The sequence below is a fragment of the Notolabrus celidotus genome, chromosome 24 (assembly GCF_009762535.1).
Source record: "Notolabrus celidotus isolate fNotCel1 chromosome 24, fNotCel1.pri, whole genome shotgun sequence".
NCBI classification, from domain to species: domain Eukaryota; kingdom Metazoa; phylum Chordata; class Actinopteri; order Labriformes; family Labridae; genus Notolabrus; species Notolabrus celidotus.
Window position 1 is genome coordinate 246,304 of NC_048295.1, and position 24,072 is coordinate 270,375.

The 24,072-nt window shown below is 44.0% G+C and overlaps 1 protein-coding gene and 1 long non-coding RNA gene across 2 annotated transcripts; one reads left to right on the top strand and one right to left on the bottom strand.

Annotated features, from left to right (window-relative positions):
• Nucleotides 1–1,478: 1,478 nt before the first annotated feature.
• On the bottom strand, nt 1,479–2,660 carry LOC117808419. Its single transcript, XR_004630298.1, has 3 exons — nt 2,501–2,660; nt 2,073–2,183; nt 1,479–1,754 (listed from the first exon to the last, which is right to left on the bottom strand). It is a non-coding gene; the product is annotated as an uncharacterized LOC117808419 (long non-coding RNA).
• A 394-nt stretch (nt 2,661–3,054) lies between these two features.
• ahr1b (aryl hydrocarbon receptor 1b) lies at nt 3,055–23,649 on the top strand. Its single transcript, XM_034678144.1, has 12 exons — nt 3,055–3,215; nt 3,436–3,592; nt 4,542–4,729; nt 8,982–9,097; nt 11,743–11,832; nt 12,681–12,807; nt 13,276–13,412; nt 14,994–15,199; nt 15,278–15,387; nt 17,132–17,273; nt 17,358–18,798; nt 20,515–23,649. The coding sequence occupies exons 2-12, from the start codon at nt 3,552–3,554 to the stop codon at nt 20,671–20,673; spliced, it is 2,757 nt and encodes a 918-aa protein (XP_034534035.1). The 5' UTR covers nt 3,055–3,215; nt 3,436–3,551; the 3' UTR covers nt 20,674–23,649.
• The last annotated feature ends 423 nt before the right edge of the window (nt 23,650–24,072 follow it).

Below are 24,072 nucleotides of genomic sequence, written 5' to 3' on the forward strand. Positions count from 1 at the left end.
TTGTAACGGGTGTAAGGGTGAACCCAGCACACTGGAGCCCTGAGGAAACAGCAGGTAACAGTCTTTACTAACCAGGTCACACAGTGTCTGTTGAGATGCTGGATCTCCTCAGCAGGAATGCTGTTCAGCTTCTCAGGCGGCGAGGCGGCGAAGGCACGCCGAGTCGCTGTGTGGAGGATCAGGCTGGAAACAGACAAGGAGCAGGCAAATCTGTTGGTCAGGGACAGAAGGCTGAGGTAGTAACCAGGGCAGAAACGAGGAAGGAAGGTCGGGGACAGGCAGGGTGGAAACCGGGAGATCAGTCCGAGGAAAAGTGCTGGAGAGTCTTGCATTGCAGAGAACAATCTGGCACTGAGTGAGCTGAAACCAGGACTTAAATACTGGCAGCAGGTGATGAGAAACAGGTAATTAGTGTTGGCTTAATGAGGAGAGTGTGGTTCAGGTAAACGAAGGGAAACTGAAGGGGAGTGGAAATGTACTGGGGCATGTGATACTGGGACAGAAACACCCCCTCCCCCCCCTCAAGGGACGGCTCTCAACGTCCCAAAGTCCAACAAGCAGAGGTGGGAGGAGGGCAAAAACTCCTCTGAGAAGTCTGTCCCTGGCTCCTCTTCAGATTCCGACGCAGAGCAGGTCTCCCCGAAGGATGTCACTTCCTCGTCCCTGTCAATCCCTGATGCGGCAGAGGGGGAAGAGGAGTTGACTCTGTCTCTAGGTCCAACAAGTGTTCCAGATGGTTGATCCGGGTTGCGGCAGTGAGGCATCATAAGGCACTATAAGGCAAAATAAGGCACAATAAGGCATTATAAGGCACAATAAGGCATTATAAGGCACAATAAGGCACAATAAGACAAGATAAGGTATTATAAGGTACAATAAGACAAGATAAGGTATTATAAGGCACAATAAGGCACAATAAGACAAGATTAGGTGTTATAAGGTACAATAAGACAAGATAAGGTATTATAAGGCACAATAAGGCACAATAAGACAAGATAAGGTATTATAAGGCACAATAAGTCAAGATAAGGTATTATAAGGCACAATAAGGCACAATAAATCAAGATAAGGTATTATAAGGCACAATAAGGCACAATAAGACAAGATTAGGTATTATAAGGCACAATAAGGCACAATAAGTCAAGATAAGACATTATAAGGCACAATAAGGCACAATAAGACAAGATAAGGTATTATAAGGCTAGATAAGGCACAATAAGACAAGATAAGACATTATAAGGCACAATAAGGCAAGATAAGGTATTATAAGGCACAATAAGACAAGATAAGGTATTATAAGGCAAGATAAGGCACAATAAGACAAGATAAGACATTATAAGGCACAATAAGGCAAGATAAGGTATTATAAGGCACAATAAGACATTATAAGGCACAATAAGGCAAGATAAGGTATTATAAGGCACAATAAGACATTATAAGGCACAATAAGGCACAATAAGGCAAGATAAGACATTATAAGGCACAATAAGGCACAATAAGGCATTATAAGGTATCACAAAGCAGAATAATGTGATGTGATATTTTATACAAAAACATTTAAACCGTTTATTTAATGTAATAATATGTTTAAGGACTTCATTTACTCACCGAAATGAAGGCGTTGACTTACCTTACAACCTTTAACCTCCATCGGTACTCGATGTGAAATCAGTGCCCGGGAAGCTTGCGCTGCCTCCTGCTGCCACAGGTGTATTTGGCTGAAAGTCGCTCGTTAACACGGTCTCCCTTTCCACCTAAACACCGTGTTAAAGGGAGAAGACCAGAATATGTTAGCTTGTTCCTCGAATATAAGTTTATTTATAAAGACTGTAATTATTTTTTATAAATATTTGGTATTTTAGCAACATTGAGAGGATAACTGAAGTAAAAAACTAGCATAACGACGTCACGTTCATGATTTTACCATAATAATACAACTTTTTCATATATATAATAAGAGGAAAGTTGAATACATTTGTTTTAAAGCGAATAAATTATGTTATATTTCATGCAAAAAACATTTAAACCATTTATTTAATGTAATAATATGAATAAGGACTTAATTTACTCACCGAAATACAGACGACGAATCCTCCTTTCGACGTTTCTGCCCCAGCGGGAGCTCGAAGTGAAAGCTTTGCCCGGGAAACCTCGTCGCTCATTAACACGGTCTCCCTTTCCACCTAAACACCGTGTTAAAGGGAGAACACCAGAATATGTTAGCTTGTTCCTCGAATATAAGTTTATTTATACAGTTTTCAATTATTTTCATAAATATTTGGTATTTTAGCAACATTGAGAGGATAACTGAAGTAAAAGACTAGCATAATGAAGTCGCGTCCATGATTTTACCATAATAATACAACTTTTTCATATATATAATAAGAGGAAAGTTGAATACATTTGTTTTAAAGCGAATAAATTATGTTATATTTCGTACAAAAAACATTTAAACCGTTTATTTAATGTAATAACATGGATAAGGACTTAATTTACTCACCGAAATACAGACGACGAATCCTCCTTTCGACGTTTCTCCCCCAGCGCGAGCTCGAAGTGACAGCTTTGCCCGGGAAACCTCGCCGCCTCCTCCTTTGATGCGCTCGTGCAGGCGCAGGCTCAGGTGTACAGTGTATAGATGATGGGTGACGTCACGGATACTACGTCCATATTTGATAGTCTATGGTATAGACCGGAATTAGCTTGTTCCTCGAATATAAGTTTATTTATACAGTCTTAAATTATTTTTTATAAATATATTTATATATATTTTAGCAACATTGAGAGGATAACTGAAGTAAAAACCTAGCATAGCGACGTCACGTTCATGATTTTAACATAATAATAATACTTTTATATATATATAATAAGAGGAATGTCAAATTATTTTTTTTAAAGCTAAGAAATGATGTTATATTTTTTATAAAACCATTTAAACCGTTTATTTAATGTAATAATATGTATAAGGATATTAATACCGAAATACAGACGATGAATTCCCCTTACGACCTTTAACCCCCAGCGCGAGCTCGATGTGAAATCAGTGCCCGGGATGCGCGCGCATCCTGCTTGTTTTGCTCGTTCAGGAGCAGTGAGAGAGACCGAGGAGGAGAGAAGAGGTAAGGGGAGCAGAGAAGAGGAGGAAAGGAGGAGAAGACGGAGGGAGATCTAACTTTTGGACGCTTCTGTCTTTGCATTGGCTTCATTCTGAGGATGTGAGTTTAAATCTGGTGCTTTTAATCGTCGCTGTATCTCAGATCATGGACCGGACACTCTGCTACACAGAGCTTCACCTCGCCTCTCAGATCACCAGTTAACTCACTAACATCATGTATTTAGACTCTGTTTATCTTCTTTAATTCTCCTGGTGAAGCTCTTTATAACCAGATCGTCGTTGTTTTGTATGAAACGTTGAATCAGTGTCCTCTGTGACAGTTAATGAATCACATGCTGCTGATCCCTGAGAGAAGGACTGCTGCTTCCACTGGAGTCCACTATCCGGAGCTGAGTCTAGTTTATGGATCTCTTCCACATTCACTGTGAATAACAACATGTATGCGGGACGTAAGAGAAGAAAACCAGCACAGAAGGGGTGAGTTATGGATAAATGTGATTTATTAACTTATTACAGAGGTTAGAGAGATGCTTCATTAAGCAGGGGTGTGTCCAGGGTCCGGAGAGGGGACAGGGTACTCATCTGTGATCATTTACATGCAGACTTCCTAATGTTCTTAATTTAAGTCAATATTTGCAGCTAATAAACTCTTATTAATGTTGAATAACAGAACAAATAAAATACACACAATTTGAATGAAAATCTGCACCAATAAAATAAAAAAAATCTGTATTTACGATATAGAAATAACTGTTAAAAGTAACATTTTTGTACTTATAATGTAAGTTTTGCATGTGAAATGTGTCTACCTTATTAGATAGATAGATAGATAGATAGATAGATAGATAGATAGATAGATAGATAGATAGATAGATAGATAGATAGATATACTTTATTGATCCCCAAAACAATGTATATATGTGCTTAAATAATAACAATAGTAATAATGATAAGGTGAATAAAATAAATTAACAAAATAATAATAATGTTAATAATGATAAGGTGAATAAAATACATTAACATACAATAATAATAATAACAATTATGGTGAATATAAAATGATATGGTAAATATAAGGACAGGAGAATACAGCACGTTTAAAAAAATAAACACTATGAAAAATAGATAAATAAAATAATAATGATATTAATAGTTATAATGATAAGGTGAGTATAAAATAAAATATACTACATTTAAGAGGTATATACACTGTATACACTCCTACACTTATATCTTATAATTTGATCGTAAGATAAGTTGTGGCATGGGTAAAATTGCAGCAGGTTTTTATGAGTATACACAGTATGAAAAGCATGCACAGAGTGATTTAGATGTGAGATGTTTCAATATGAGAAGAACAGACCAAATCCCAATGCTTCTGAGGGACCTTAAAGACTCATACTCATCCCTACACCTCTACCTTCAGGCTTAAACCAGCCCCAGCTGAAGGTGCCAAGTCTAACCCGTCCAAACGCCACCGGGACCGTCTGAACTCAGAGCTGGACCGGCTCGCCAGCCTTCTGCCCTTCCCTGAAGATGTCATCTCAAGCCTGGACAAGCTTTCCATCCTGAGGCTCAGTGTCAGCTTCCTCCGCACCAAGAGCTTCTTCTCAGGTATGAAACACATCACTGATATGACATATAACACACGGCTGGAGGCAGGTTGGAGATGACACTTTGATAAAAGGTATTGCATTAGGTGGTATCACCCCTTGTGTAGGAAGGATGACGCAGGCACATTTTTAAGAACCAGAGAAGGTAAGTAACGCTGGGACATGTCCGTCTGTAGTCCCAAAACAGCTTCCTCTGTACCTCCTTTCCCTCTCTCCCCGCCTGCTGGAGCTCTGAAATAGCTTTTTCACACCTCACACAGAACCTGCGGACACAGAGGCAGAAACAGACCGGGGTGGAAGGTTTCAAGTAAAAAAGAGGGAGAAGGTCAGAGGGAGTTTCTGGAGGCCAAAACAGAGCGCGAGACTGTGAAAGAAATCAGGTGTGAAAATAAAATTTAAAGGCAGAAACAGATCTTTAAAAAGATGACAGGAAAGAGAAGGCTAACGCAGGTAGACAGCAGAGCATCAGTTAGCCTTGTTTCCCTCGTATGTAGATGGTGGTTTAGGTGAGGTGTGTGTGTGAGTGTGTGTGTGTGTGTGTGTGTGTGTGTGTGTGTGTGTGTGTGTGTGTGTGTGTGTTTGTGGGTGGGGAAGTTGGGTCATGACTGTCTGTGATTTGGGCTTGGTTTAAGAAGTGCTAAAGTGCAGTGGATTGGCTTTGTCAAGGAGTTAGCAGGCTTAGAGGGGCAGCAGATGGATTTGGGGATGTAGATTTGTGTGTGTGTGTGTGTGTGTGTGTGTGAGACGCAGACTTGAATGTGTTCCCAGACTTGCTATCAAAGACAGCAGATTGTTTGCCGTCCAACAACAACAAACATCCTCGCTGAAGTGTTTCTGCTGCAGTACAAATATGAGCATCAAAACCAGGAAATGCATCACCAAACACTCGATCTGATCATTTCAGCCTTTGCTCCCTCAATCTGTAGCCTAAGTCTTAAACCATCCAACACGTTAACCTCTGATTAAACCACATCAGAGCTTTGTGTCACACGCTGACCCAGCAAAAACAGACGAGCAGACCCATCTGTGTCAAAGAGCATGAACCATGCTCGACCCCCTCTCATCCCAGTGTCTTGATGCAACCTTAACGTATTGTAGGTCAGGTCCTCTTGCCTGTGGCCATAAGTCGACCCCTGTCCCAAAGCCTTAGCCATGCAGTAATGTAGGTCTGAAGCGACTGCTGCTTTACAGCGAGAGAGAGAGAGAGAGAGAGAGAGAGAGAGAGAGAGAGAGAGAGAGAGAGAGAGAGAGAGAGAGAGAGGAGGTGGGAGGAGGAGATGAAAGCCTCTGAGAATAAAAACACGGCGGGATAATCCACTCACAACCGCTTTACAGACTGTTTGAAGAAAGACGGGGGGGAGGTGGGAGCCCACTTTTCAACTTTTGACTTCTGTAACCTCAGAGAAACCTGTTTTTTGGGGTTTTCTCTCATGTATGTTCCTCACAGGGAGTTTATGTCTTAAGGGACATAAGCATGTGGAAGAATGAAGTTGCACACTGACAGACTAGCTCCCTAACTCTGTTTTCATTTCAGTCAGATTCAGGCTAATCGGTAAAGGAGATGCCCGTTAATTTCTAACACACTAAGTGAATTATTGTCTCCTTTAACTTTCTGAATGTTGTTTCTCCCTCTGTCAGATGTTCTTCCACCTCATGTTGCAGCTAACGCAGGAGAAGAAGTCTGGACTTCTGCTCCGTATGAAAAACTGATCCACATCAGTTGGTATCACATTTACTCCTCTGATGCACCAGACTGACTTTATCTGAAATATAAACTCAATTCAGGGAGTGAATCCACCGTAGTGACAGTATGAGTGTTTGTTATTGTCAACATTTAGGCCCTCTGAAGGTCTGGAGTGCTGTGTGGTGGTCATACTGGTATATTTCCAGTGTGTGTGTTGGTGTGTGTGTGTGTGTGTTAGTCTACATCTGTCTTCATGTGCAGCCATCTGCCAAGTGCTCAGAGCAGATTAAAGCGAACTTATGTAACGGACCGCTCTGTGTTTTTTATTATTTCCACCTCTGTCACACGGGGATCCCTCACAAGAATAGAGCGAAGTTAAAATAATCTCTTGCATTAAAACAATATTTTAAGATACAGCGAAAGAAGATAATTACTTAAAAATAATAGAATAAATGATTTAGGTCCTTCATGAATATTAATTTTAAAGCCCATCACCCCCTGACACTCTGTGTTTGCAGCTCATCCCCTCTGTTGTTGTTGATGTTGTCTTTTGGGAGACGCTCTGCCCTCTGTAGCACGGCTTCTGTTGCAAAGGTTGAGCCTTTAAAACATTTATTCAGTCTCAGATCTTGTGGGGCAGTGGTGATGGTGGTGATGGTGTTGCTGGTGTTGGGGGATGAGATGCTGGATTAGACGGGTCATTGTTTGCGTTGTTGTCCCAACAGAGCACACTGCACCACATTAGAGACGTGTTCATCTGGAGCTGCTGCAGGTTTTGGTGTGTGGTTCAGAATTTTCCAGAAGTTGAAATATGGTTTTGGATGTTCTGAGTATGCAAAGAGTCTGTGAACAGTTCTGACTCTTAATACATCTTTTACTCCGTCACTTCTGCAAACTAAGCATTTGTACATTAAACATGTTCTCCTCTGACACTTTTGTTTGCAGGGAAGTTGTTGCAGAACGTTTTTGGCTTCTTCTGGGAGTTCTTCTTCCCTCCCCGCTTACATGCAGGACTTTATGCATTTACCTTAGACATGTCTCAGTGCTTATTCCTTTAAAATCCCCTTCTTCTTCTCCTCCCAGCTGTGAACACGCCCAGGCAGATGTATAGCGCCTCCTTTTTGTTTATGTTTCTGCGTTTGTGAAGTGACTCAGAGCGTCTGTTGTGATGTTTTTATCTGCTGTTGGTGTCCTCATCGTCCTCCGATGTGCCAACAGATGTCCCCTCCCCTCCTCCTCCTCCTCCAGGTCGCCTCAGGGTGTTTTTTCTTGCCGGCGGCTCCTGTTCATGACGTCAGGGCGCAAAATACCCCCTCCACCCCTCCAAGCTTTTAATTATTGATAGTCGACATGCTTTTCCTGCTCCCTCCCTCGGCCTGTGAGCTTCCACTACACTGAACTCCGTCAGCAACAGTGCAGTTCAGTGAGGATTTATTTTGATAAGAAGAGAGTTAAGGTCACAAACAACATAACAGTCTTTTGTGTAACATGCATGATACTGATATTCACAAATGAGTTAAACTAGCAGACATTTAAAACAAGAAAGTACTCTTACTCGTGGTGGAGAAAACAAAGCAAGTTTTCATCAGAGAGCTATCGGCTTATTTGAGATAGAAAATAACTTATCAAGTTAATGTTTTTCTGACATAAACTCTGACTCTGTGCTGAATTCATGTCATGGATCATGGGCACTTTTTGTCTCATGCCATTAGCTGTGAGGCAGATGCACACAAAGACTCCATTAATGTTAATAAAGAGATACGATGGAGCTTTATTGATCCCTGTATGGAATTTGGGTCGCGATCAGAAGGAGCCGTTTGTGCCAGTCGACCTTTCGCTCTCTGTATTGTCTGCAGCACTCAGAGACTTCCTCTTCCATTAATGTCTCTGATGCTGCTTCAGAAGAGCTCTTTGTTTCCTCTGGACCTCTCACTCAGACTTCATGCGCTGGGTCAAAGGCACGGTGCTGGCCTCCATGTTTTTGTCTCCAGGTCATAGGTCACAAAGAAGCCCCTCTGGGATGTTTTGTCTGCCTGAGCGTACAGGAAACTTTAGAGTCACAATAACCGTCAATAAACTTTGATCGGGGCTGTTTTCATCACTTTTTTTGGAGGCTTATCAAGTGGAACAGAAAACATGATTAACATCCATCCAGTTCTGTTAATTCCACATCTTCTCTCCATCTTTTAAGGTGTTACTCTCTCCATCTCTCTGCTCTCTGTCTGTAAAAGTGTTACTCCCTGAGGTGTCTCCTTCTCTCAGTCTGTGATTCACGCAAGTCAGAAACGATGCTCCATGATGAAATCCTTCGACCCAAAATAAGCTAACACCATTTACCTCGTGTCTAGTGGTTCTCTTTTGCACAACTATCTACCTTCTTAAAATGTGGGAACAGAAATCAGTGAATAAGTAGTCGTAGCTCTGAATCACGATGACAGATTCCAGTGTTAGAGCTACAAACTGCCGCAAAGACGTCTGCAAACTGTATTTATGCTCAACCAACAGCTTTGACTTCTTCTTGATAAATGTCACAGTCGCTAACTCGTCCCCTCTCTTTCTCTCTCTGCAGTGACTCTGAAGAACCAGCTGTCCAACGGCATCAACAAGAGCAGCGATCACAGTGATGACAGCAGAACGCCAGGATCCGTGGACGGTCGCGTACCTGAGGGGGAACTGCTGCTGCAGGTTGGTGAGCAACAAGCCACCATGTTTCTGTCAAACTCTGTTTAGTTTCACTGACAACGTCTGTTTTCTGCTGAACCTTAAACGAGGCCGCTGCTGGAGAAGTGAGGAGGACATGTTTTATGGACGTGGGAAGACTTTAAACCTTTGTAACAGTCTCTTCTTTTAGAACTGAATCAGAGGGTTGTTATTGTGGATTAAGTGCTGCTGAATTATCCTCCAACGAGCATGTGCACAGGCGTTGATGGATGGAGTTGTGATTTGCTATAGCTGCTAGAAACCCAGGGGGTGAGAGTAAGGGTGGGGCGTGTCATTGCAGGCGTTCTGGATCAGCATTCCCTCACTGAGAGAGAAGAGGAGGCGGCTCAGGGGAGGAGAAGGGAGTTGAGGGTTGTGGGGACCACGAGGAGAAAAGGCTAAGCACTCATGTCTGTGAGTAAGAGGTGAGATAGAAAGAAGCCTGGTTCTGTGATTTAATTTTTGTTATCTCAAACGACCCTCTGAGGAGTCATCCGCCCTGAAACCACTCAGACGCACAGAGGCAAAGATCCCAGCTGTGGTTGAAGACAAGACAGACATAAGTACAGTCATGTTGCTGTGGCTTCAATCGATTAATTGATACACATATTGACCCCGGAGGAGTAAACGGGTCACTGCAGCCGTGAAGAATCAAGGATGTGTCGGCGTGGAGGGCAACAGCTTCCTGCCTTCAGCTGCTCTCTTCCATTACAGACATCGGACCATGAATTATACAGAGCCGGTGAATGCATCCATTATTGAAGTGAGGGGGTTTGGATGAAGGGGATGTGTGTGTGTGTGTTGGCAAATCTAGTAAAAGCATTTAAAATCTTCTTGGATGTTTCACAGTAAAACACACACATACAAAAGCCGCTCCTATCGCTCGATACGCCGTGTGATGTGTGTGTGCTTTTGTAGGAGCTGGAACAAAGAGGACACTCAGGTCAAATGTGGAATACACTCGATTCTATCGTCTGCAGGGTCGGACCTGAACCAGAGTCTCTGAGAACCCAGTGAGAGGAAGGAGCGAGCAGCTGATCCAAGTCTGTTAGAAAAGCGTTTTCTTTCAGAAACAGAGACACAGAGAGGTTTCCTGTATGTCCTCGCAGTGTTTGCTATCATTGGGTTGTCATCTGACAGAGACAACAAACATGACTGCACACACACATACACACACACACACTCTCCCTCTGTCTCATGAGAGTGTGAGGTTGACTGAACATGAGAGAGAGAAAGAGAGAGAGAGGGATGTGTTTTCTGCAGACAGATGAACACTACAGTAAATATTTATACACAGTGCCTGTATGCCGCTCCACTGTGTGCGGTGTGTGTGTTCATGTGTGTGTCAGATACATGTGTGTGTTACCAAGTGTTGGGCGTGGTCACATACTGCAGGCTGCAGCTTTAGGGGCATTTGAAAGGCTTAAATCTTGAATTTAAAGCTGGATAAATAATGGATTCAGTGTTCAATATCAAGAATCATTTTATTCTTTATGTATTAATCCAGTTATGATTATGAGTTGTTGATATGTAACATCACTTAATGTCTTTGTCTTCCGGCTCAAAGGATGGCTCGTGACATTAACGTGAAGCAGCAACAAGACCCAAACAAATCTGGTCCAGCTGTCAGGTCCATGACAAAACCTTTCCTGTCAGAGTGAAACTACAAAGATCCAAAATGCTGGATTTGAGACTTTAAATAAATCGTCTACAAACCACTCATTTAAAGTGGTTAAGTTCACATCCTATAGCGGTGGTAGCTCATTAAGATGCCCGGCGAGCAGAGCAACACAAACACTTGTATGTTTGTTTCTTATCTCGCTTCAGGAAGGTGTAATCAACCCAGACACAAACAGCACACCAGAGGACGAGTCACAGGAATGAGACTTTCTTCTTTCTAGCCACATATTGCCGCTATCGTTGCTCTCTCCTCCTGAGTGTGAATTATTCAGCAGCCCGAGAAGCTGTCTTGTTTTAAGGCTGGTGGTTATGCATTTTTGACATCGTGTAATGGACTTTGAAAGAGGTTTCAAAAAAAGAAATGTAAAGTTTTGACCCGTCGTCATGACTCTTAGAAAACCTTCCCCAGCCCAGGGACGAGGGGTATATTAACGCACGTCTGTATGGATAAAGTGTGTGTACCTCTGAAACTCATCTTCATCAGGGAGGTGTGGGTGGATGCTGGCAGGATGCTGTTGTGGCTCTTTGCAGTGTTGGGACACAGTGTCATCACCTCCTCACAGAGCCCCGAGGCTGCAGGAGACGCCATGATGGAAGTGTTAGTCATGCAGTAGTGACCTCCTTCTCCTTCCTCCTCCTGCTTCACCTCCTCTTTGAACTGACGTCCACTCCTTCCTGCACTTCTCTTCTTCCTCTCTTCCTACCCTGAGGCAGATGTTTCATCCCCTGATTTTTTTTGTCTTTTAACCTTTTTTTAAACCCAAGTCCTCCTCTTGTTTTCCTTCTTCTCACAAGATAATACTGAGATACTAAATCTAATGATTTCTTCTGGAAAGTACGACCTGATTGGGGAGTAAGAAACCCCAAAACAGATTTTAAAGTTGCTGATGAAGTGTTGGTTCCCTCCTTTTCAACACACACATCATAAACTGTACATTCCCTCTCTACAGGCCCTGAACGGCTTCGTCCTGGTGGTGACAGCCGAGGGAATCATCTTCTTCTGCTCTCACACCATCCAGGATTACCTCGGCTTCCATCAGGTAACACCCTCTGTACATGCATTTATATCATCCCACCGGCAGATTCTTAACAAATGCACGTACAGATTTTCTCCGTTCTCATCTTGTCTAAACTCACACAAACACAGAGATCCCATCGAAATATCAGACGCACTTATTTTTGCCATCCTTTCATACTCACACAGAGTGCAAACATCACCTCTCACCCTGCTTTCTCCCTCGACCTGATGCTCATCACAGCTGATTTAGCAAACACATCCAAATCTGTGGTGAAGGTGCCGTCACTGCTCACAAGGAGTGTTTGGACACACCAGGTGAAAACCTCGGGTGTCAACAGCTTTTGTAACACCTTTAAAACAGGACTCCACTGAAGAACAAGTATGGAAAGAGAACCAGGACATACCACCTTGTGTCAAGCTGAGCGGCTCACTCTTCTCCTTCCTGCTCAACACAACCATTCCTCTTAAAGTTAAAAACTAGGCTGCAGTATTCCACGTAAACGTATGCATAACAGCCTTCCTTTTTGGTGACCTGGGTTTGACCCGAGCAGGGAGGCTGGCTCCATGCTGGTCCTAAGCCAGGTCATGCTGGGTCTGGACCTCAGATATCAGGGTCACAGCAGGTCTTTGGCTTCGTTTCAACTATTTGAATCAAACGATCGGCGGCACTTGATTTCTTTTGGCTCCACTTCAAGGAAAACCAAATCAAATGTAGCCCTCAGGGTACCTGCTGATAGAGCATCTACCTGACTAATGTAGTCTCATGTTCGAGCTCTCCACTGCTTTGATTTTATTTGTTTACTTTTCTGAATTCATCTTGATTTACCATAATGTTTATTTATGAAGACTGCTTCTGTGTTTTCCTTTCAGACTGATGTGATGCACCAGAGTGTGTTTGAGCTGATCCACACTGAAGACCAGCAGGAGTTCAGGAGTAACCTGCACTGGGCCCTCAACCCCCCTGCTGGCCCGGAACCACCTACAGATCCCTCAACAGGTCTGTCAGCTGAAGACCACCCTGTATATTTCAGCTGTAGACCCAACACAGCTGCAATGACATGAGCTGAGACGAAAATACATGAAACATACCTCACCATCAGCCTCGATACGTTCATGATGACAGACATAAGATTAAAACCTCGTCCACAGTTTTCTGTCCTCCCTGAATCCAACCCCAGGTCAGAGAAGGGGCGAGAAGAGGTGACCTTTAACTGGAGCCTCCTGAGATGTGCTCTAAATGTTACAGTACACACACACACACACTTATAACGTTCAAACAAATACACACACTCTTGTCGTGTTGCATTAAGTCAGGGTCAGTGGTTGATGAGAGACACACACAAACACACAAAATCACAGTCAAGGTGACATCAGTTGTACATTTTGTTTTGAAAAGAAGAGATTGCACGCACACTCTTTATGGAAATCAGAATCAGAAAAGATGAAACTGTTTTAATGTCCTCAGATGGCGAGTCGAAGACGACCTCCACCTGCCTGGTGAGCTACAACCCCGACCAGCTTCCGCCTGAGAACTCGTCCTTCCTGGAGAGAGGCTTCGTCTGCCGCTTCCGCTGCCTGTTGGACAACTCCTCTGGTTTCCTGGTAAAGCTGAAATTTAAACTTAATGCAACTTAATTTATCCCAACAAGGGCAGCTCACATCCCCGGATACACACACAAAACATCAGAGGAAAGAAAAGGAGACAATACATAAGATTATCTTCATTTAATCACACTGAACAAGTAGGAGAGCTTTCATTATCCTGTTTTAGTTATAAACACTAGCTCATAAAATGACTCATAATTTGAGATTTGTAGTGTTTTTAGGCTCATTGGTGCTGCTGGCAGTATGGCGTGCCACCTCAGAGTCCTTCAGGGATCAGAAGCCACCATTTACTCCTGTAATCCGTCTTAAGAGAGCCTTGGGGTCGTGGGGAAAAGGGCTTTAATCCTCCCACCACCTAGAGGAGACGAGGGCAGAGGGGGAAACTTGCTTAGTCAGAGTTGGTAGCTCCGAAGCAACCACTGCTCTTTCCACTAAGACAATTAGCTGCATAAGGAGGAAAACATGCTGAGGTCCAGTGGCAGCGTAAATCCCTAAAACCTGCTGGGAAACTGGGGAAGGGTCCCATGAGCAAGGCACCCGAGAGGGTCCTTCCCCATTGTACCTTAATCCACATTTACCAGCTTCAGTCCTTAACTGATACTTGTGTTTTCATTTTCTTACATTTGATTTGTGGTTATTCATCAGACAAAGCAAGACATTCGACCTCCCCAAAGCCCCTGAAAATGAAGCTTAACATCTAAACATTTTGAGCTATACAATCAGGACTTCCTCACCCCATCAGAGGTATGAAGTTTTAGAGTTAAACACTCAGAACCCTGATAGCAGATAAGGACACTTTCCTTTGCTTAAGGACCCTCCTGCAGGACTCGAGGTGGGCTTTGGACCTGTGCTCCCTCCCAGTGTGTTTGCGTGAGCAGTAAGCCAGGTTTCTGCTTCTGTCTACTGGACACTATGGCTTTGTTTTAGTAATCCCTCCTGCTATTCAGGGCTAGATTCCTGACATCATGACTGCAGGCCCTTAAACCCACCAAGGTCAATTAACCAGAGCTAACAGAGGAGGCGGGGGTCCTCACACGAGGTGGAAAAGGGGGTGAGAGGAGGACAGCAGACAGGAGAAAGTGTTTTCAGGTTTTTACAAGGTAGTGAAATCCTCCCTGGTGGAGTCTAGAAAGGATGCAGAACATTTCCTCTCCAGTCCAGACATGGAGATGCTCTCCCTGAAAGCATTTAGAGTCAGACTTACTAAATAAACTGCATGTATGAATATTTCTCCACCTCTGCAGCATCACAACTTATCAATGAGCTCCTTGCAGGAGGACTCAGTCACATTAACACAGTTTGTAAACATTATTCAGTGAGTCATGTGACCAGAGGGAGAGGAGCTGGAGGCTTTCCAGTAAGAGACACGAGTGGACCAGTCTGTTTACAGTCTACTGAAGTGTGATTACTGTCTGAACTACGCAGCAGGATAAATAAGACTAATGCCTTTTGACAGGGAGAAAAGAAAAGTACTCACTTGTCTGCTGCAGAAGCTTTATGAGCGAGTCCCAGAGGAGGAAAAGATTCACAGCGTACTTTCTTCTGATATGATCTGTATGTTCTCTCCTCTCCTCTCAGGCGCTGAATATCCAAGGTCGACTCAAGTTCCTCCACGGTCAGAACCGTCAGCAGAGCGACAAAGAGGGAAGTTCCCCACCTCAGCTTGCTCTGTTTGCCATCGCCACACCCCTGCAGCCTCCGGCCATCCTGGAGATCAGGACCAGGAATATGATCTTCAGGACCAAACACAAGCTGGATTTCACTCCCATGGCCTGTGATGCAAAGTATGTTTCATCTTTACTTCATTGTTCATTTGTTTAGATGGCTATGTGAGGTTTAGTTTTTACTTCTCTTCATTTCAGGGGTAAAATCGTTCTGGGCTACACGGAGGCGGAACTGAGAGTTCGTGGTTCAGGCTACCAATTCATCCATGCTGCTGACATGCTGTACTGCGCAGAAAATCATGTCAGAAGTAAGTCCCAGCTGTTACCAGTCTCTATGCTTACACCACGGTTTGCTTTGTTGTTAATGAGACACATCCGAGACTCGAAGGTTAGTGGTTCAAACGTAGAGAACAGCTGGATTTAAATGTTGAAAGAGAGAGAGAGATTAAAGAGGTTAAATATGTGAAGGCTTGACGATAATAAAACCTTCTTATGTTTTGGTTTTTATTGTACCATAAAACATGGTGCTTGCATCCTCCCACCCCGCTACCCTCAGCGTACGTTCAGAGTAAAGTGTGATTTGACCGGCTTGTCATGTGAGGCTCAACATAACATTTGTAACACAAGCATCAAACAAGCAAACAATCGCTCTGTGTGCGTCTGCTGTTGATGGAGGAAATCTCCGAGCGCGAGTCAAGTGTCCTACTTAGCTTGTGTACCGGATGACCCGGTTAGTCGTAACCATGGCGCCCTCAACGCATTGCTACCAGACACACACACACACATAGACGCACACACACACAAAGACACATACTATAAGTATGTAGTCATGCATACAGAAGCAGAAACACATGCACACATATTTGGAAACATACATACATGTTCCGCACGCTCTAATGCATGCACAGATGGATGGGAGGCCGTGTTTCCATACAGCGGCAGAGTCCACAGAATAAAAACACATGATGTCATTCTACAGAAATGTTTATGATGATATAAATAAAAGCACTTTGAGATAGGCCCAGCCCTGTTTACTCAAACAAAGGGGACTATGTGAGATTGTTTCTCCTGCGGACATTTACCCCTGTAATCCCTCAGATTATGAGTAAACAAATGAGGCCACAGCTCTGTATAGCAGTAAAGCCTCTGCTTATTGTTAGTCAGTGTTTCGGTTGAAAGTGAAGTAAAGTAACGGTACAGGTCAGAGAGTCTTCTCCGGTTGGACGAGTTTATCCTCTAAAATAAATGTTGCACTTTCTTTAAAATCATTCAGTGAATAAAAAGTCGTTCAGCCGCTCTGATCCGTCAGCGTCTGATTCACTAAACAACAAACAAATGTGAGATTATGTAACTATCAAACACACAGATACTCTTAGCTCTGTCATCCTCTCCCAGCAGCTCCTCTGCCCTCTGTGAGTGTGAACAAACGGGCTGGGAGTGACCCTGATGAGAAATCAATTACTGCAGAATAAATAGAACAACACATACAACAAACAGTATCCATCATGCTTCATGTTTGGGTCCATTTTGATCTGGACTGGATCCAGACTGCGAGTGGTACACAGTTTTACTTTATTGATTGTAGAACTGAGATCATGGTGGATCAGCCTCTGGGGTGTGTTTCCCTAAACACAGAGAGACAGGTCTTATGTTTTAAAGGACTTAGTGCTCCCAAGGTGTTAATGATAAACATGCACTAACTTTACCCCAGCTGTTCTTGTCTCATGTTAGTCCAAACTGAAGTCTGTCCCACTGCTTTGCACCTGAGACTGAGAGGCCTGTTAAGAAACCAGACAGCACAAAAACATGACCTGCCCCTCAGTGTGTGTGTGTCTGTGTGTGAGAGAGTGTAATTGTGTGTGTTGGGCTGCTAAGAGTCTGCAAACAGGACTTGTAACATGTAGCCAAAGTGAACATCAGCATGCAGCCTCCATCTGAGCGGCAGTACGCCCGGCTGAGCAAATGCAGTGTGAGTGTGTGCACACTGCGGGCGTGCAGAGCGTAAACAGCAGTGACACGGAGCCTCTAACGTCTTGTCTGATGTGATTCCAGTGATAAAGACGGGCGAGAGTGGACTCACCGTCTTCAGGCTGCTTACCAAGGACAACCGATGGAAGTGGGTCCAGGCCAACGCCAGGCTGGTCTACAAGAACGGCAAGCCGGACTACATCATTGCCACCCAGAGGCCTTTAGTGTAAGTCCACAATGATTCCAGCTTGTTGCTTAAGCTTCAGCTTGTTTATACTTCAATGGTTTCTTTTCATGTTTGTATCCACAGGGATGAGGAGGGAGGGGAACACCTGAGGAAGAGATCGATGCACCTTCCTTTCACCTTCGCCACCGGGGAGGCGCTGCTCTACCAGACCAGTTATCCACTGCACGGTTTCCCTGACTCTAGCCAGGGTAAAACTAAAGGCAGCAAGTCCAAGAAGGGCAAATTGGACAAGAGCTCCTCTGATGAGCTGGACCCCAAGTCCCTACTGGGAGCCCTGATGAGCCAGGATGAGTCTGTGTACGTATGCCAGCCGCAGATAGAACCTAAGATGTCCTTCAGCAGCAGCTTCTTCACTGAGCAGCCAGCGGACGGTGATGCTTTAGCCGGGCTAGTGAACGGTGATAGCTGGGGCGTCGTGTCAAACAGAGACATGGAGAGGAGTCATATCAAATCCTCTAGTTTTGACCCACTGCTTGCCACTTTGGACTCTCTGTCTCTAGACGGAGAGGAACCCTGTTCAAACAGTGAGCTCTTCAGTGCTCTAGAGAATCTGGGCCTGAATGCTGAAGACCTGGAGCTCTTGCTGCTGGACGAGAGGATGATTCAGGTGGAGCTGGACCCCAACCACATCCCATCACTCAATGACCTTCTCACCAACAACGAAATTCTCTCCTACATCCAAGACTCCCTGGAAAATGGGACCAACGGAGAGGAACAAGGAGACAGAGACCCAGACTCAGCCCACAGCATCACGCAGCATTCACAGGCAGGCCTCACACCGGCCATTTCTCCAACTTCATCCAGCTGCAAGAGTCCCATCACGCAGCTGTCACAGCAGATGCAGCAGCACATCAGTGCAGGGGAGCTGGTTAAAACTCAGCCAGGAACAGCTTTAACTGATATCCCCAAGGGCCACTGGGTGGCAATGACAGAGAACCAACCTCACACAAACAACCACGCTCATCATCACCCACATCCTGTGCTCAAAGCCTGTCAGCTTAACGGTGAACACAAACACCTGCTGCACTTGAGTCAACAGTGGCAGCTTCAGCAGGACCAGCACCCGGTCCAGCTCCAGTCTCATGAGCAGAGTCTGCTGCTGCCCAGCCTCCAGAGTCATCTCGGACTTAACGGATCCTACATCCCAAACGGACACACAGCCTTTCTGCCAAACGTTGAAGTCAGCTACACAGGTTATAACATCTCCAACACCCATCATACAGGCGGTGCTGTGCTGAATGGTGTCAACACGCCAGGCTTCTGTCACTGCCAGGTGACCAACACGCAGCCCTACGAGCTGCAGGATCACCAGAAACACCCCCACCAGCAGCAGATGCTGGAGGACACTCAGGGTCCACCATCTTGTATGCCCCAGTGTCCCACTCAGAGCTCTGCACTGGAGTTAGAGCAGTTACTGGGTCTGTCTCAGCCACAGCACGGTCTGCCATCAATAGAAGCCTACAGCGTGTTCAACAGCACCGCACTGGATTCCGCCCACAGCAAGGTAAGAGACCAAAGAGGTGAGGGCATGATGTATGAGGTATGACGTCCCCAAATAACACTGTAGGGTTTATACTGCCTGTGCATTTAAAGGTGAGGAATGCTTCCCCCTCCCTCATCCTGGAAATGAATCCGACTAGAACCTTCTGTCTTGTTTCTTTTCCCTCTCAAAATGAACAAGGCTCCCAGCTCTCCTCCGAACTGTCTGGTCTGGGAGCCAGACTCAGGATCCCAGCCCACTGACGAGGCCTGAAGTCTGTGTTGCCCCTCAAATATCGGAGAATGTCAACAAACCGAGGGCTGAAGAATCCACAATCCTTCAAACCCTGAGCTGTTCTCTTTCTCTGTCAGGAAAATGGATCTTTTATTTCCAAGTCAGCACACAGAGGCCGCGGGCTGGCATGGAGCTCAGTGTAAACTGTGATGATGTGACCAGACATGCCATGTAAATAAGACGGGGGAGACGGGTCAGGGCAGTGCAGTCCGAGAATAGAGTCCACTAGATCTATTCTTTGGTGAGAGTTTGTCGGAGTAATCAGGTTTTACTAATCTGAAAGAAAGCTTCACACTGTAACATTTCATCAGACGTACATGGAATAACTTCAGAATAAACGTACCCTTATCATTAATTCTTAAAAGTAAAGAGAACTTAAAGAGAGCAGATAACCGGGCGTTATAGTCAAGAATCTCTGTGTTTCTGCTTTTGTGATCTTGATGCTTGACCTCAGATCTCAGAGACGTTATGTTGGTTGGGTTAATAAGACCATAAAATGTTCAGGGAAACAGAACTCTGTCTCTTAAGTCCAACGAAAACCTTTTCCAGTAATAGTGGAGCAGCGAGGGCCGAGGAATGTCATCCTGGAAACTCTAATTAGAGCACAAAGCAGCTCGTTGCTGTAGGACCCGAGAGATCCCCTTTGTAAAACATAACGAGGTAATGAGTCCAAAGTTTAAAACAGACATTTCTCAGGGGCTCTCACCTCTGACGCGCTGGCCTGCCATCCAGCACTTCAACATGCACGAGGATAAATCTCTGTATCACTGTGACACTCGACATAATGATTCAGACTCCATTTATCCTTCTTCAGTGTAATTGTTTCACGGTGTTCTGCTTCTTGGAGCGTGAAGAGCATCGCTGGTGTTTAGAGTGAAAAACAAACTCGCAGAACAACAAAGGAGATAAACTGAAACATGAGAGAAGGGGAATAAAACAGCAAAGAGGCAGCAGTGAGAAAGAGCACAATAATGAATAGAATAAGGTCGGGACGGGCTCAGAGATGGCCGACCCCGGCAGGCATCCATTCATCCCCGCCCCATTCAGCCTCCACTGTTATTCTTCAGGGTCAGTGACTGTCGCTGAAAGAAAAATACTGGCAGGCTAGCCAGTCAAGCATGAGCAGTGCTGACCTACAATTTGACTGTCATCATTACCTAATGCTGTGAACGCAGGATGGAGGGGGAGGCACAGAGAGAGACTATTCTCAGCTCAAATACAAGCAGGGCTCGCTAATTTGAGTTTAGGGAATGTGTTCATTGTGAACAGAATAACACACTGTCTTTACATCGGTGTGATACAGCAACACACACACACGGAGTGCAGAGATTACCCCGATAAAAAGATATATATAGTGCAAAACACAAAGTAAGTATTGATTGTGCTTTAACTGAATCAGACAGACGTGTTAAATCAGGAGCCGCTTTGTTCTTGTGTCTTTTTCAGTTGGAGAACGGTTGCCTCCTCAGTGCCACGAATGCAGCGTACATCCGGACGTGTCTGATGCCCAATGGGAACGAAGTCGTGCCTGGCAACATCCCCGTCTCCTGCCCAGAAGGACTGCCCACCTTGCAGGACCCCCAGAAGTCTGGATTTTTACTCTGAAAGGACGAGAGCTTCGTTTTAGAGAAGGAAGAAAGGAGCAGGTACAGAGGGAGGACAGATCATACAATACGAAAAGGGGAAATAATCTTTTATTACCAGAACTGACTATCTGCCGGACGTCACACTCATGCTTCATCTTAGAACGGTCGACTGCAAGAAACAGCATTATTTATGTCACACACTTAAAGCCGACAGACGGAGCCAAAACGCATCACTTTCTGATCTGTACATACGTCCTTAAAGAGAAGAAGAGGAGGAGGAGAAGACACTGTGACATTAAGATAAGCTGGCTACTTCACACCAAAGCTCTCTTTATATCTGCATCGTCTCAAGTAACAGCTCCCGCCCGGTTCATCTACGTGTTTCTGTTGTGATGGTCGTAGCTCTGTTGGTATGACAGAAAGATAGTTTCAGTTTTGGACTGCTCAGATTCGGTTCATCCTGCTCATGTCTGCGATGATTCAACACATGAGTATACTGTGAGTGTAACCGTCTGATACGCAGCTCTTCAGACGTGGAGCTGTATGTTGTGGAGAGGTGACGGAAACAGATTTTCAGAAAACACTTCTTGACACCAGTTTGTATCGACGTACAGTCTGATGGGAGAAGTTTGAGTAACTATCTTTAAACAGAAGCTTTGAAGGATAGTCTGTGTTTATACTGAAAGAAAGGGTTTGGAGTTAAGTGGTTCAAACAGGTGAAGCTATATTCTAAAACACAAACCTCCACTTCCTGTTGGAAGTAACGTGAACTAACCGCTCAACATGGCTGCATTTCCTCTGAAGACATTTCTACAAACAGCCTCGAGATTCAGACTGAACAAACCAACAAATTATTTAAACCTCCGTGTTTGTTTGTCACTTAGATGTAGGAGACCTGTAGGGTTGGTAGACGTGTGTCCTGGTGCTTTCCGTGTCAACAAAGAGCATTTCATTCTTAATATTGTTCAGATGAGATTCAAACCGTGAAGGAAGAGCAGAGGTTTTTATTTATTGGTCACCTTGTTGATCCTAATGCTGCATTTTAGCCTGTTTGAGGTTTACATGATGCTGTGCACTTACATGTTTATACAGACAGAATCAGAGAGGATCTGATTCGTTACGTCGACGACACTGAAATCAAACATAACAAAGCATTTTAGTTTCCTGACCGGAGACGGTGTGAAATGTCCCGTTAATGCCTTGTCTCGTCAGCCTCGGGCAGGTCGAGACTCTCCCTCACTTTCTCATGCAGTCGTGTCGTTTGGGACACACTGAGTGCACTTACATGCACACAGTCATCCATTAAGGACCTAATTATGAATAATAGATAACGACTGGAGGCCGAAAGGAAGTGCGTAGAAGTATTTCTCAAGTTTTGTTTCCTGTGATCACTGATTCCATGATCGAGAGAATATGAAATGTACGGGAAACAAGATTCAATCGTTTTTACTGTGGTGTGGGGACTGACACCAAACCATGTTAGTCCAGTCAGACCCCACAGATTCAAGCTCTCCTGTATACATGTCCTGATAGTGTTTGTCCTTCCTCTGCAGTGGATACTTACCTGACGAGACTGTGAAATGCTCGAATGCAGAGCAGAGGCGTTTCTTTTAAAGCAGCGACGTGTAGGAGTCAGAACAAAACACAAACACAGTTTTATTGTCAAACTTTAATCCGTCTGTCGTTCAGACATCTGGATCTTCGTCGTTTTGTTCTGGATGAACTTCCCCTTAGCTTGTAAAAGCTAAACAACAACAATACATAAGCTGGACTCCTGAAAACAGACTGCGTTCATGTCAGATCAACTGTAATAAACAGGACACTGTAATCCATGCTGCAGAAAATGATACAAGCTTTAAAGTCTACAACAGAAAAACATCCTTCAGGTGTTTGGTCCTCTGCTAATCATCTCGTCTTTAATACTTTGAGTACATCTTGCGTTTATTCCTTAAGTTACTTCAAGATCTGAGAACTTCTTCCAGCTCAAGCACGCTGTCCCTCCACCTGTGACAACTTCCTGTTTAACTCTAGTTTGACATGAACGCAGCATTCCTCATATTTCAGACACAGCAGACTAAAAGGAGGCTGAGAGACAGACCGGACAGCATTTAGCATTTAGCATCAACTAACAAACCAAACGAGAAACATGTGAACACACGTGTCTGCAGTCGCTCCATCGTTGAATGTCTTGTAAGGCGTTTGAAACATGAAGCTTTTATCTCACGACAAAAAGGTGCTTAAAGGTGATTCCTCAACCCCGGTAGAATAAAATGCATTTACAGATTTGCCTCTTTTTTGTTTTCCTCATTTTGTGAGCTGACTTTTTACATAAAACAGATGATCATCGGATCAAACCTCATGTGGAAGAAAAAACAAGACAATCATTTTTCAAGGCGCTTTAAAAACAAAAAGGTTGTGTGTGTATAGTCGTGTTTTTTTTAACCGTGTTGTTGCAAGCACTACTTTACAATCACTGCTCTTACAAACTCTTTCTCCAGCACTGAAAGTAGTCTTGTAGAAAAAAGCATTTTATGACTGTGTGTTGTCTGAATATTGTTCCCAAGAGTTGTGTTTTATCTTTACGTCATGTTTGAAGACACTTTAGCTCAAAACAAAACGGTGCCATAACGGTGATACAGGCTGCTCCATTGTTCTGTATGTGAAGAAACACTTTTGCATTAAAGTATTTTTCTGATATTTTAGTTTCTTAAAATCCACTTTGTCCACAAGAAAACATTTAAAGTGACTGTTTTATACCTTCATTTCATTATCAGACCTTTTGTTAAAGTTGCTGTTAAACATTTGAACCAAACTGTCCGTCAGCTGTTTTGTTGTGATTCTTTTTTTTTTAGGACACAGATTTTATTTTGCTACTTTTATCACTGAAGGTTCTGGCTGTATGTAAAGAAACATTTTTTAAAATGCAGTTTGTCTTTTAGCCGGTGTTTCAATGTGCTCTTGGATCCTGGAAATAAAGGAACTCCGTGCAATCACACTGAATCGCCTCTGCTTCTCTTTGTGACTGCTTCAGTGTTAAAGTCTTCTGTCTTCTCAGAGCCTGACCTCCCCGAGCTGCTGCGACACCTCAGCCATCAGCTGACCTTCTCACCTGTCCTCCCAGCTCTTCCCTTTCCCCCCAGTCCATCCTTCAGGCAGCATAGAGTAGCCAACAAGCATCATTACAGGAAGGTTAGATAAGACATTCACTGAAAACATGCTAAAGTAACATCAAACATGAGGCTGCACCCAAACACCCTGTAACAGGTTAAGAGAATGACATGTAGAAGTTTAAGTCGACGTGTTGAAGTATAAGATTTCAGGTTAAAGCCATCCTGAGCTGAATCACAGGACCTCAGAGGTTTAACAAACCAAAGTGCTGCACGCCACCAGCAACCTGAGGATGCTTTTAGCTGCTGTC